This window comes from Psammomys obesus, unplaced genomic scaffold, assembly GCF_907164565.1.
Source record: "Psammomys obesus unplaced genomic scaffold, mPsaObe1.curated_primary_1811, whole genome shotgun sequence".
In the NCBI taxonomy this organism is placed as follows: domain Eukaryota; kingdom Metazoa; phylum Chordata; class Mammalia; order Rodentia; family Muridae; genus Psammomys; species Psammomys obesus.
Genome location: NW_026586589.1, coordinates 8,237,221 through 8,251,319, shown reverse-complemented (window position 1 = coordinate 8,251,319; position 14,099 = coordinate 8,237,221). Strand labels below are relative to the sequence as shown.

Here is a 14,099-nt window from a genome sequence, read left to right as displayed (position 1 = left end):
AGATGCATTAAGGTCTTATTCCTTACCAATTCCAAAGTCCTCTTTTCAGTTTTTCTTTTCTATATTTGAAACAGGGTCTCACTATGTACCTTGGCTCCTCAGGAACTCACTGGCCTCTAACTCATAGAGATCTGCCTGTCTCTGCCTCCCAAGTTCTGGGATAAAAGGCATACACTACTATGCCTGCTATCTTCTTGATTCTTAGTATTCAAATCCAAATCTATAAGCCAATCAGTATTTCAAAGCCACTGAATACCTAAGCCTAAGACTGTACCCACATCAAGAGCCAATAAGCACTGGCAACAGCTCATAGCCCTTCGCTGAGCAGCTCAACAGAGGAGATCCACCTACCTCCACCCTCTCTCTGGGGCTTCAGCACAAAGTGACTAGGAGCAGCGAGGGCCTCAGCAATGGCCTGGTCCCCTTCTTCACCCTAACAATAGGCAGAAAGCAGTCACTAGAAATCAGGCTAAGACGGCAGCTGGTTGTACAGAGTGGCATCAGGGGAAGGGGCAGAAGGGGAAACAACCAAAAATTCCTTTAGGCTCGACACTTAATTTGGACTTGACTCTTAACTTCCTTGTAGCACTAAATAGAACAGGCTTTCAGGACTACAGAAAAGGCCTGTTCTCCATAGTGACTTTCCCTGCTTTTCATCCTTATCATCATCATTGCTGAGGGAGTTTACAATGGGTTTTAGCTCCCAGATTTTAACCTCTGGCTTCAAGGGGTTCTCAGAGCACCAAGGATATGAATCATAATGCCAGCCATAATGGCCAGCTACACTTCACCCTCCCTAAGACATTAGGGTCCAGGTCTCTGCTATGTGGCCTGTGATAGGAAAAAACACTACATACCATGTCAAGTGAATAGAGGCCCGCAAAGGTAGCTCGAAGGCGGGCCACAACCTCAGGCTGCCCTGGGAGCAGCACCTCCAGCAGGCCCACCCTGCTCAGTTCCTGCTGCACCTTCTTAGTCCCAGCCAGCTGTGTGGCAATGTCCGGACACTTGGCAGCACATGATCTCTCTAGCAGTAGGCGTGCTTCCCAGTTCTGCAGATGCAATAAGACCAAAGAGCCTTTGTTGAATAGGTGCCAGGCACTGTGCCTTTTAATCTTTAAGCTGATTGCCATTACAACATCCTTGTGAGGCAGATATGACCTCTCAGTCTGCAGGACTCTTGCCTTTGGGGAATTTGTGGTTCTAGCCAACTAATACACGTTCAGAATTAAATGGAAAATTACTACATGAAACTCTCTTTGGAGAAGAGGGCCAGGGTCTCACTTTGTAGCCCTGTCTGACCTGAAACTTGCCATGTAGACCAGGTTGGTTCTCAAACTCACAGAGATCCTCCTGCCGCTGCCTCCCGAGTACTGGGATTAAAGGCATGTTACCACCACATCCAGAAAAGATATTTTGTAAGGGTAAAGAAAAATTGGTGAGCTCCTCTCCTTTCCCCTCCCCCTTCCCCTCCCTTCCTCCTTCCTTTCCCCCCCTTCTCCCCACACTCCATCTATCCTCTTTTAAGACAGAATCTCATTTGGTAGCCAAGTTGGCTTAGAATCCCTAGATAGCCTAGGCTGTCTGCATGCCTTAGCCTTCAGAGTACTAGGAGATTTGTTCTTTCTTTTCTTTCTTTCTCTCTTTCTCTCTCTCTCTCTCTTTCTTTCCAGTCACAGAGATCTACCTACCTCTGCCTCCCCCAATGCTGGGATTAAAGGTGTGTACCACCACTAAAGGTTGATTTGTCATTTCTTACCAGGATCTGGTTACATTGTCCAGGCTGGCCCAATGTAATAATCCCAGCCTGCCTCAGCTTCCTGCAGGCTGGGATTATTAACATTCACCACCACACCTCACTAGGTGAGGTTTGACTATAAGCTTGACTGTAAGCTTAGCTTTTCACTGGGATCCAGATAAAATCCAACACTTAAAAATCTTGTTAACCATATAACCTTTAGCATTTTATCAAATGCTAAAGTCCTTGCTTAGCGTGACCTACAAGACCCTGTAAGACTGAGTTCCCCATTTTTTTCTCATTTCATGCTGCTGCTCCCTTAACTCCTGACTCTCACATTCTAGCCATGCAAGCCTATAATTACTCAAATTTCACTCCTTCTTAAGGATCTCTTATTTACTGTTTTCTTTGCCTGAAATTCTTGGCCTTTTAGCTTTTTCCCATGGATAGCTATATCCTTCTCATCCTCAACTCTTGGTTGGTTCGGTCACCTTTCCCCTCATTATTCTACCTAATATGGGTTTCTCCAAAACCCTCTATCTTTTCATCCTCTTCTGAACAGGATGAAAAGATAGAGGCCAATTACTTCTCAACTAGGTTTTTCCACCCCACCCCCCCAGCTGGCAGTGGGGTCTTGAGTACAAAGTCAGTCAGAGTTACAACAATGATCCAGGACAGCCTGCACTATAGAATAAGAGCCTCTCTCAATAAGCATAACAAAAAACAAAACTAATTTTTTTCTATTTTTTTTTTCTTTCTGATATTCATCTCCCTAACTAGACTGTGAATTTACCATAAGAACCAGACCCTTGGTTTTTGCCTTGTTTTCTGTTATATCCCCACAGAAATGCGGTTTCTGACACTTCATAGGTACTGTTATTGTTGCTCAGAGAAGTGAAATGTGAGTAATACCCTGACAACAGGCAGTCTGACAGGTGAAACTCACTGGAGAATGGGTCCTCGGGCAACCAGGATCTTAGGAACAAAGGCCTGCAGGTGGCTAATCACAGGTTGAACAGTCTTATTGTGTTAGGAGCTTAGAATACAAGAGACAGGGAAACCTCAGAGGATCAGGCCTCCCAGCTCTGGTCCCCATTCTCAGGCACTGGGTAGAAAGCTGCCCTTGTCTAGACCATGGACACTGTCCACAGCTGGATCAAGGCAGAGGCCTAAAGTGCAAACACTGTCCCCACCCAGTGCTGTCCAATGGAGTAGCTGACCTGCTCTTCACCAATCATCTCAGTTCACTAACTGCTGGTCTGACGTCCTGGGCAGAGTCATCGAGGCCCAGAACCTAAGACTGGAAAGATATCTTAGAAAGCAAACCTCAAACGCAAGAAGAGTCATCTAACAAGTCACTTGTAGCTGTTGTCCATGGCCTTAGAGTAGCCCGGCTGCTCTCTATAACCACTTTTTTCTTTCCTTTGTTAGCTCACCCTTTCCTCTTCTCAGTTTATTTTAAACTATTCCCCTGACTCCCTGTCCTGAAGCTTGGGTCCATTTTCCCAACACACATTTCTGTCTTCTACAGTCAGCAAGTTTCCAGCACTCTAACTACATCTCTGGACAAAAGAACTTTCCCTGAGCTGCTCTTAGGCAGAGCTGTCCCATAGAGAGCTCAACCCCAGAGAACCCCAGGTGAACTATAAATCTCACAGGGGACCCTTCATTTCCAAGTGTAGCTCCCTGCTTTCAGAAGCCGAAACCCAGGAGGGCTGGGAAAGCTATCACAGTAGTGACTTGCACCGGCCAGGGTATTTCCTCGCTCCTTTTGTTAAGTATTTCTAAAAGATTTATTATCTCATGTGTACAAGTGCTTTTCTCTGTGCATATATGTGTACTGTGTGTGTGCCTGGTACCTGTGAAGGGCAGAAGAGGGTACTGATCTCCTGGAACTGGACTTACAGATGATTGTAAACTGCCATGTGGGTTGAGAACCAAACCTAAGTCCTCTACAAGAGCAGTAAATGATCTTAACTGCTGAGCCTCTCCCCAGCCCACCTTACTCTTACTCTCTCTTTCTTTCTTTCTAAATCCATATAAGCAGGGATTTTTAGCCTCTCTTCCATGGTATAAATGTTAACCTCAGGAGAGAAGAATGTCATATTCAGAATACAATGGCCTGAGAGTCAGAAATCCTGGGAAATTCTTGTGGGGTTTTAGATAAGTCTCTGCTATATTCTTCTTGTACATAGAATAAGAATCTGTTTCAAAAAACATAACAAACCAAAACTCAAAAAATCATTTTCTGCTTTTTCTTTCTGATGTTCATCTCCCCAACCAGGCTATGTATTCACCATAAGAACCATACCCTTGGTTTTTGCCTTGTTTTCTCTTATAACCCCACAGAAATGCAGTTTCTGGTACTTCATAGGTACTCAGTATCTGTTACTGTTGCTCAGTGAGGCTCTCCATGGCTCCAAACTTTAGTTTCCTCATCCATATAATGAGGATAATTATAAGCCTCATAGGACAGTTTTAAGAGTTAAATAAAATGTGTAGAAAGTAATTTCTGAAACTATATGCTAGTTAGCAGGATGAGGCAATAAAATTGCCATGAATGTAAATGAGAACGTGATGAAAAAACAAAACAAAACAACCTTTCTCATTCAAATAAAGGAGAGGTAAAGAAAATGCAAATGGTCAGTGAAACTGGGCATGCTGACTCACGCCTGTACTGTCAGCATCTGGAAGGCTGAGGTAGGAGACTGCCACTCACAGAGTTTCAGGTCAGCCTGGGCTCCAAAGAAGACCCTGCTCCTCCCTACACAAAGAAAAAGCCACAGAAAAGAACAAACAAAGGTGTGTGGGTGACCTAGAACTAGCACGCATCAGCTAGGGAGGGCTGGATCTCTTCCCAAATCTTTATTCAGATTGGGTAGCTCAAAATTATACTAAAGAAGTCAATAGTGCCATAAATTGGGGCTCTTCCTCTTAGAAAGATGTCTGTTAAACATTTGCCAACATATCTCCAGAAAATATGTGAATGGCTAAAACACTACAGACAGATTCCTAATGATTCAGTTCCTAAAGACCTTATAGAGTGAAAGGTATTAAAAAAAAAAAAAAAAAGAAAGAAAACGAAAAAAAAAAGCCTGCATGAAGAAAGGCGTTTCCAGCAGCAGCAGCAGTCCCCTGAGAAAGAAGGGAACCATGGTTGTGACACCTGAGCTGGGTTTCTGTGGAGCTCTAGTAGGTCCCTGGAGGCAGAGAATGGTCAAATAGAAAATACCAACCTGTGGACTATACTGACTGGGCATGTAGCCATCTCGGAAGTAAACCACAGCAACTTCCTGGCCATCCCTGTAACACAGAAGAAAAAAAAAAAAAAGCTTCTGAATGAAATTATTACTGATGTGTTCAGTGGTTCAGTCTATTTCAGGGTACATCAAGATCTATAAGATAAGCTGGATAGGGGTTTGCTAGAATTAGTGAAAGCAGACAGAAACCCAGTACATGTATTAAAAATAGGTATGCAGCACACAGTGTTTTAGAATATTCTGGATCTAAAGTTATTTCACGAAAGCAAGAAGGGAACAAGAAGGTTAGCATAGGTAAAATTAAAAACACATGTATCCAAAATTTTGAGTGAAAGAATCATATTGCCATAATCAGCAAAACAGAATTGCATTTTGTATTTCTACTGTTTAAAGTAGCAGAAACCAGACTAAACATGTTGGTGATGAGGATGTGCAAAAACTTGACCCTAAAGTAACTTCTTCCCCTTTCCCCTGGCCTATTTCATATTATCTAGTTTATCTAAAAAGTAAACTAGCTACTTTGTTACGATAACAGCACGGTTTTGAAACATCTGAAGTGGGATTGTGAAACTCCTTGGAGGCTCTTAACTTTTTTGTTACTTTGTTTTTGAGACAGTGCCTCATATAACCCAGGTTGACCTCAAGCTCATTTTGTAACTGAAAATGACGCAGAACCCCTAATCTTCCTGCCTCCACTTCCCAAGTACTAAGGTTATAAATGTGTACCATCACACCTGACTATATTCTTTTCATTTTAGGCAGGGTATCACTATGTAGCTATTTACCTGGAACCTTCTGGAACCTGGAACCAGGCTGGCCTAGAACTCAGAGATCTGCCTGCCTCTGCCTCTGGAGCGCTGAGACAAAAGGCGTGTGGCACTATGCCTAGCCCTGGCTGGGTCTATGTTAGCTGAAGTGTGACCCAAATATGAAATACGTGTTACTAAAACTACAATGTGGTAGCCCATGGGAAAAAAAAATAGGACCTGGCTTAGAAGACAAATCCAGGCTACAGTGCAGATGGGTGAGAATGAGCCTGCCTCCCTGCCTGCCCAGCCCAACTGCTCAGGCCTATCTTGACCAGCCACAAACAGGGGCAAGAAAACTTTCAGAACCTCAGGGTTCTATATAAAAAACTAGGGTTATCTTTAAGGATGGTGTTCTTATCCAGAGGTCAACAGCTCTACTTTAAAAGCAGAGCATGGCTAGGCATTTCTAAAATTTCCTGGGAGGATGAGATATTTAAAAAATTAGGAGAAAAGAAAACAAGCTATTGTATTCCCAGAAGAAAAGTTCTTTAGTGATAGAAGGTGTCAAGAGAGGTTTTTAATCCAGCTGTCTGGTGGTGCCTCGGGGATGCTTACATAAACAGCCTTCGGTTGGGGTCTAGAGAACCCCTTTCAGATACATCTTCAAATCTTCGCCGGATTACGTGGATGCTCCTGGGAAAGAATGGTGAGAATCAGAGATAGTGAGTGTTGTGTTTTAAATGTCTCTCCCGCATGGGGCCACACTAAAGGTCTCTTCCTCTCCTTACCTGTCTAGCAGCTCGTTCTCTATGGCACGCTGGTCAAATATGTTCCTTTCCTTCTCTTGAGCAATCAGCAGCACCACCGCACTAGAGAAAGAGCACAAGTGAGCAGGGCTTCTGTGGAGCGTCTCCTTCCTGCCACTCTCTTCAGGGTGAGGTAAGAAACAGCTTCTCAGGTAGTCCTGCTTGTGCAGGCCATGATCACGGCACTTGGGTTCAGGGTGAGGGCAAGAAGATTGTGAACTTGAAGCCAGTCTGGGCTGCAGAAAGGAGGGACTGAGGAGATGATACACTCAGTAAAGTGCTTGCCATGCAAGCATAAGGACCTGAATTCAAGGTCCAGAACCCACTTTATAAAAAAAGAAAAAAAAGCCAGCTATGGCAGCATGTCTGTCAGCCCATCACTGGGAGAGCAGAGACAGGAGGATCCCTGGGGCTTGCTGGCAAGGCAGTCTAGCCAAATTGATGAGCTCCAAGTTCAAAGAGAAACTCTGTCTCAAAAACAAGATGGAAAGAGATTGAAGAAGACACTAGATATTGACCTGGCCTCCACACACATGTACACAAAGGCAGACAGACAGCCTGACAGAGACAGACTATAGCTTCCCTGCAAGAACAGATGTTGCCTCAACTTGGGATTGCCTGAGGCAACACTATACTTCTTGAAAATAGGAGACATGTGTGGGAGGCATCTCTGTTCTCTAGTGGTAGATGAGATATTCTAACGGTGTCAAATTTCTTTACAGCTTAAAATTTAGATTTAAAACCATCTAACATTACCCACTTTTTTTTTTTTTTTTTTTTTTTTTTTACCCTAGAAGATAACATGGTCCATGTGTGAAGCCATACTCTTGTGATTGGGATTCAGGTGGTGAAGGCGAGAGAACCGGGAGCTTACACTGGCCCAGGCTACATGAGACACTACCTTAAAACAACAGAGAAACCGAACTCCATGATTCAAAAATCTGTCTGGAGAATAAGCAGGGAGTAATGTTTTACAAATCAACAACAGTGCTGGGGTCAGGTGCTAAGGACTCCAGTATCAGACTGTAAAGGATATGATCCAAGAGTGGAGTTCTAACATGAAAAAAAACAAAACAAAAACAAAAAAAACCCCGCACTAAATGAAGCTCCACAGAGGCAGTTACAAACAAGGCGTCATCTCTTGGGGCCTCAGCAGCTCTGTGCTGTCCACAAGGCCACATTTGGTCTCAGGGTACTAATGGGATCACTAAGGCTTGCTGGGCCTGTTCCTCTCTTTATCCACAAGCTTATTAAAAAAAGCAGGGGCTTGAAAACCCAGCAAGAAGCTTACACCAGTTAAGCTATGTTTAGCGTTAAACAGAGGTCCTTCCCTCCCTCCCCAACTAGATTCATAAGGCCAATGTTTTAGTGCCAAACTCCCTTTCTGCTATAGCTGCTGTTCTGTGCCCCTGGCCTCTTGCTAAGACATCCACAAGTCCAGACTTTGGCTTCGTGTGCTAAGTATGTACTTCTCACCTCCTGTATTTGCCTCTTACCTATCTCTGAACCTCTTGTCTGAACTGTGTTCACCTGACTTCTTTCTACTTGGCTGGAAACTCTTCCAGCCTGTCTCAAGTCAAGAAGACAGATGAGACATTTAAACTGAAAACTGGGGTCACTTTAAGCTGGGCCTTCAAAACAAAGTGGAAGTGGTGGTTTCTCATAAACCATCTTGCCTTGAGAGGCTCAAAGGCCGAAAGCCTGGCTCTTCATCTTGTACCCTCGATCCTTCTGCTCATGGGTAGGTATTGAGGGCAGGGGGTGGGGTGGGATGGCACCTGGCCCAGGCTGGCTCGCCTCCAAGAAGTGGCAAAGGAGGAAGCCTGGAGGCTGGAGGTTAAAATGGAATTGCACACTCTGGCTAATGAAGACAGCCTTTCCACTTGCCAAGCAATGGGAGCCAAACTCAGAAAACACACTGTACCTCCTATTACCTTCAGTTCTGAGAAGTTTGGATTGAGTAGGACTCTGAAAGTTGTCAGTTGGGGAAGCTGAACTGGAAATAGCATGTTGGCTGGGAGAGAGAACCCAACAACCCTAGTCCTGGCTCTGCCAATAACCTGTGGTGTGTCCTTCAACATGTCAGTCAATCTTGTTCCCTGAGCCTTAATTGACTCATCTGTGAAATAGAAGTGCTAATCAGATCATATGGCCCAATCTTTTAATATCAATAGTCACCCTTGTTCCACTCATTCTAACCACAGCCCTCTTCTGCTGTTGTTGTCTTAAAGGTTTATTTTTATTTATGCATGTATGATTTTGTGGTTGTATGCCATGTGCATGCAGGTGCCTTCAGAGGCCAGAAAAAGGCATCCAATTCCCTGGAAAAAAAAAGGGGAGGAGGAAGAAATGGAGGGACGGAGAGAAAGAGAGAGTTGGTTACGAGTAATTCTATGAGTGCTGGGAGTCAAACTCAGGTCCCCTGGAAGATCAAGAAGCAGTCTCCCCTCTGGGCACCTCTCCAGTCCCAGCCCTCTGTTTTAGAAGTATTTGTCTTAACTGAAATCATAATTTTACAGATGTTTGTGAGCCACCCACAGGGGAACTGAACCCAGGGTAACAAATGCAAGAGTAACAAATGCTATTCACTGCCGAACCAACTTTCTAGGCCCACCGAAATCATAATTTTATAGTCAGGACTGGTGGTACAGGTATATAGCTCTCTACTTGGGAGGCTAAAGCAGAAGGACTGTCATGAGTTCAAGGCCAGTGTAGGCTATGTAACAAGACCCTGTCTCAAAACAGCAAACAAGACTGGGGATGTAGCTGAGAGACAGAGTACTCTTCTGGCACACACAAGGCCCTAGATTTGACCCTCAGCCTGACAAAAGGTTTTTTTAAAAAACACACAAATTTATAATTTAATTCTCAAGTTTCTTTTCTTAAAAGCCTTTTTTTTTTTTTTGAGACAGTCTTGCTATATATTCTTGGTATGAAAATCACTATATTGCTCAGACTGGCCTTGAACTTAAGGCCATCCTCTTATCTCAGCTTCATGAGTACTTCAAATACTGGTGAGTTTTTTGATTTTTGAGACAGGATCTTGTTATGTAGCCTTGGCTGGCCTGGAACTTGCTATGTAGACCAGCCTGCCCTAGAACTTATAGAGACCCACCTGTCTTCTGCCTCTTGAGTCCTGAAATTAAAGTACTCAAGAAAAAAAAATTGAGAAAAGAAAAGAGCTGCTAAGATCTTGTGTTTGCTCAGCAGAACCTCACCCACTCTCAGAGCGGGAGGGGGGGGGAACCAGTACCTGCTTAGGGGTCACAGAGCCCTTACCCACCAGCGCCCCCTGGGTGAGTGTTTTCTTCCCACAGTACTCTTGGCCTGGCAGGAGGCTCCCTCTGGAGTGTTGTTCATCAGGTGATCCATTCCCTGACTTCACTTGCTTAAAGTGGAACCTGGAGGGGGATTCTACTTTCCATTCTTCTGTGTGCCCCATTTGTAAATGCCCAGAATTTGAGGCTTCATGCAACTTAGTGGGGCTCAGCAAGCCCAGAAAGGCTCTCTGGGAGGCAAAACTATCACTATTTATGTAGGTTCTACATAAATAGTGAGTCCTACTACTGCCAGCTCACCATCTGACTTTGAGCAAGGCATGTACCTCTCTGACCCTCAGTGTAAAGCAGGAACACCACCTCAAGGCAAATGTTCTGAGTCCTTGATGGAAACTATTCACACAGGCGGCACCAAGTGCTCACTGGGGCATAACTCAGTTCCACATGAACACTGAACAGCTGCTAGTAGTGGCCTCTCAACCATCTGGAAGTCACTTACCTAATATCTTCACACATCTGGAACATGGTTGAGAAAGAAGAAGAAAGAAAACACTTCTAAGCAGTTAACATGGACTATAAAATTCCCAGATCAAAACTGGCCTCGTAAGAGGTCCTCACGCTCTTTACATGCTCTTTAGAGCAACCAGGATCCCTGGGTTTCTCTAAATCATAGCAACTGGGGAGGCAAAGGGACAGCAGCAGAGGATTCCACTTCAAAGGCATGGAGAGCAGTGAAATAACAGCACAGGCGCTTCTAACTCTAGGTGGCACCAGTGCATTCCAGCAAGACGATGAGCTCCATGCAACAAGGAAACAGTAAGGATAGTCAGCATCTCTCATTTTAGAAGGAAACCCAAAACTCCACTAAAATATTTTTGACATTTAAAGGTATAAGTTTCTATTCCTAGAAACACCCCTTCATCCACTAATGATGTCTAGCCAAGGAGAGGCTGCCACACCCATGACCCTAAAGCAGGGCACCACTGTCACCTCTCCACATTCTTACTTAGCTGAGCCATACAGCTCCCAGGCTTTGGCGATCCCCATGGCCAGTCCCTTGCTGGGATTATTGGAGAGGACCTTGGCAGCTTCTTTGGTCTTATTCAGGACATTGAGAACGTGTCTGTTGGAAGAGAGATGGCTGCTCAGTAACTGGATAAACCAGAGTACCCTTCTGCCCTCGCAGACACATATAGGGACATTACTCTGAAACTCAGCCAAGTGCTTAAAAGCTGCTCATTCCTGGAGGAATTCCTGGAGGAGCCACTACAACGGGATGTCCTGAGTCCTCACCTCCATGTACTCCCAGAGCAGTCCCAGGACCCTGTGTGGCCACTCCACCCCAACTCAGTCTCTAAGGGAGTAGGAGCCCCTTACCTGGGCCCCCGGGCCATAGGGAGCCCTGCTGCAGACTACACAGAATCCCAGTGGCCTGGAGCGCCTCGATGGCTAGGACGCTACTATATGACCCAGCCCTCAGATGGGAGCTTCTGAACCCCCTGAGCTTTGGACTCTGAGCTGCTTTCCAACATCAGATCACATCAAGACCTTCCTATCGTAGGCCCCTCAAAGGCCTCATCCTCTATGCCTGCAGCATTAATTTCACAGTGAGAGGCAGGGCTAATATGCCAGCAGGTCTCTTCTTTCTCTGACATATAAAGGATCTGACTTCAAGTAGAACACTCCTATGGGGAGAAAACAGAGGTGTGGAGAACCCACAACTCAGGGACCAGAAAGGCAAAGTCACAGTAGGAGATTCCTGGCTTAGCCAGTGTGACTATTGGTCCATGGAACTCTTCCCCACAAATGTGCTCCACACTGCCCTAGAAACGCACCGGTGCACGGCTGGAGTCCGGGAGGCCAGGCCCCCAAAGCTGGCAGAGATAGTGTTGATTTCGATCTGTTTCAGGGCTTTGGAGCCATCTGCACTGCACTGGAACATGTAATCTGAGCGATTCAGGCCCAGAAACACAGTCTGTGGAGAAAACCGAAGGCTGAGGACACTGGCCCATGGGCTGACTCTGGAGGTCTAGCCATACTGTACTCTGTAGAGCTGAGGAGGACAGTCTAATATTCCCAAACCCAGAAGGATCATTCTGTCATCCCAGGACTGGTCTCTGATACATGCAGGCCCAGCAGAGACCAGCCAGAGGTAGATTCTATGAGCTCAAGACTTAGGCCAATTCTTCTGGTAAAAACAAAACATCAGAGATAAAAGACAAGTTCCAGACAAAGGAGGGACTAGGAGTCCTTACCTGGGCAATGCCCTCTTTCAGGACTTGCTTGTAGATATCAAAGAGATGGGCAGTATAGTCGTCCTTTTTTATGGTGCTAAAAGAGGAAAGAGGACACTCCCAGGTTTACGTGAGACCCTATAGGCCAAGGAGCCCCACCCACTGACTCCTGTATACTTTCTGAATCTCCAATACCATTCCAACCTAGAAGAAAATGGTGCCTCACAGTCTACCCTAGAGCCAGACGACCTGGATTAAGTCCAAGCTCTGCCACCCACGGTCAGGCAATCCCAGAGAACCCTATCACCTGTCTTAATTTGCTCAACTGAAGAGGAACATAACTGCTTATAAAATAGCCTTGTAGCAGGAAGTAAATACCACTATGTTTCTTCTTCTTCTTCTTCTTTTTTTTTAATTCAAACATCTTCTTGAATAACTGATGGCTGAGAAGTTTTCTGGCTGACCTAAAGATAACTCAAGTCTCCAGAGCTTTTCCTGCACTCTGGTTACCTCCCAAATAAGTCTCCCTCCTCCTCCATGACTTTCCAGGGCAGTTTGTTGTTTGTCTGCAGGTTTTTCAGGCTCAAAGTACATATTCCGGTTTACTGCCTATGTCAATCCTTGGAGAAGCATTCCCCATCTGGGTCACCTCTTTCTAGGTGCTCTCAGGGCACTGTCTCCTTTACAGAGCCAAATGAGGATGCAGGCTTCTCTTTATCACGTGACAACTAATGTCACCTCTCCTGTTTGGCCAGAGACTGCATCTAAGTGGGCTCATCCCCTTAGCCCAGAGTGCCGACATGGCAGGTGATGTGCTAGGGGCTCATCCAGCGTGGTTTTCTGGAGCCTCAGAGAAAAGCACCACAAGGAGGAGTCTGTAGGTCATTAACACCACATTTGATGCTTCTCAAGATTCAGGGCAAACTCTGTGCCTCAGCCCATGGCAGGCCTACAGGCTTATCTGGTTACAGGTGTGTGGTGGGGCAGTGTGGGGTAGGCAAGGAGCTTCCAGGCAAGCTCTCTGCCCCTCGCCAGCCCTCTCTGGGGGGTGAGTGCTTCCCCTGGGAAAAGAATCTCCAGCTGAGCTTTAGCCTTCAAGAAAAGGATACATGTCCTCTTCTCTGAAGAGGTGACACCTTTCCACTGCAGGTTCTAGGCTGTTCTTTTTCCTTAGGAGCTAGCTATGGTGCTGCTGGTGGTGGTGGTGATGGCAGTGGCATTGGTGTGTGTGTGCGTGTAAAGAGACAGGGAAGGTTAGGTTACTGAGAAAGGCTTTGGAGCAGGTCTCCTACATAATCACATCAAGTGTAAATGGGCTAACTGAAGCTGCCTGTAACGAGCACAAAGCAGGCCCATCCTGAGAAAGAAGGTGGTGGCAGAGGCCATGAATTCATGATCCACTGGACTGATGGCTCCAACTCAATGGCTTTGAACTCTGTATCATTATTATTCCTCCCCACATTCAGCCTGACACCAAGGAGCACATCTGAAGAAAGATCTGGTCCCTAACAAAATAGGTTTCCATCTAAAACTTAATCATAGATACAAAATTGTAGATAAACAGCACATATATAAAGCACTTATATATGCATCTGCTTCTACAGTAAGCAATTTATACTTCATTCTAAAAGGTAGCCAAGAAATCTGACTTGCTTCAGGACCTAAGGTGGGAAGAAAAAGAGACGAAGGAGTGGCTCTCTATGGTGAGCTATTCAGGGTTGTTTACTGGTATCTTGGGTATGGCTCAGTCTGCATTTTATCCTACCCAAAGATATGAGGCTTAGGTGACAAGAAAAGTTCCTTAAAAAAATTTTTAAACACATCCTTCTAATGGCCTTTCCTACCCTCTGTTTTCTTCCAAACCAGGCTATTTTCCATAATTCCAAATGGAAACCTTTTAACAAGCTTACTTATTTTTATTTTATGTGTATGAATGTTTCACCCATATGTATGTAAGTATATATACTTCATGAAACAGCTGGTGCCCAAGGAGGCCAGAAGGGAGTGCTGGATCCCTGTAACTAAACTCAGGTG

General features: G+C 45.2%; 1 protein-coding gene across 2 annotated transcripts in view; it reads right to left on the bottom strand.

Annotated features, from left to right (window-relative positions):
* Positions 1-14,099, bottom strand: part of Gss (glutathione synthetase) — a 30,018-nt gene that overhangs the window by 3,103 nt on the left and 12,816 nt on the right. For both annotated transcript variants that reach the window (XM_055602356.1, XM_055602357.1), the window contains exons 4-11: positions 12,087-12,162; positions 11,667-11,806; positions 10,838-10,954; positions 6,536-6,616; positions 6,363-6,440; positions 4,975-5,041; positions 858-1,052; positions 352-433 (exon numbers count right to left, since the gene is read on the bottom strand). In XM_055602356.1, coding sequence (XP_055458331.1) covers positions 352-433; positions 858-1,052; positions 4,975-5,041; positions 6,363-6,440; positions 6,536-6,616; positions 10,838-10,954; positions 11,667-11,806; positions 12,087-12,162 — 836 coding nt within the window. The remainder of the gene's footprint in view (positions 1-351; positions 434-857; positions 1,053-4,974; positions 5,042-6,362; positions 6,441-6,535; positions 6,617-10,837; positions 10,955-11,666; positions 11,807-12,086; positions 12,163-14,099) is intronic.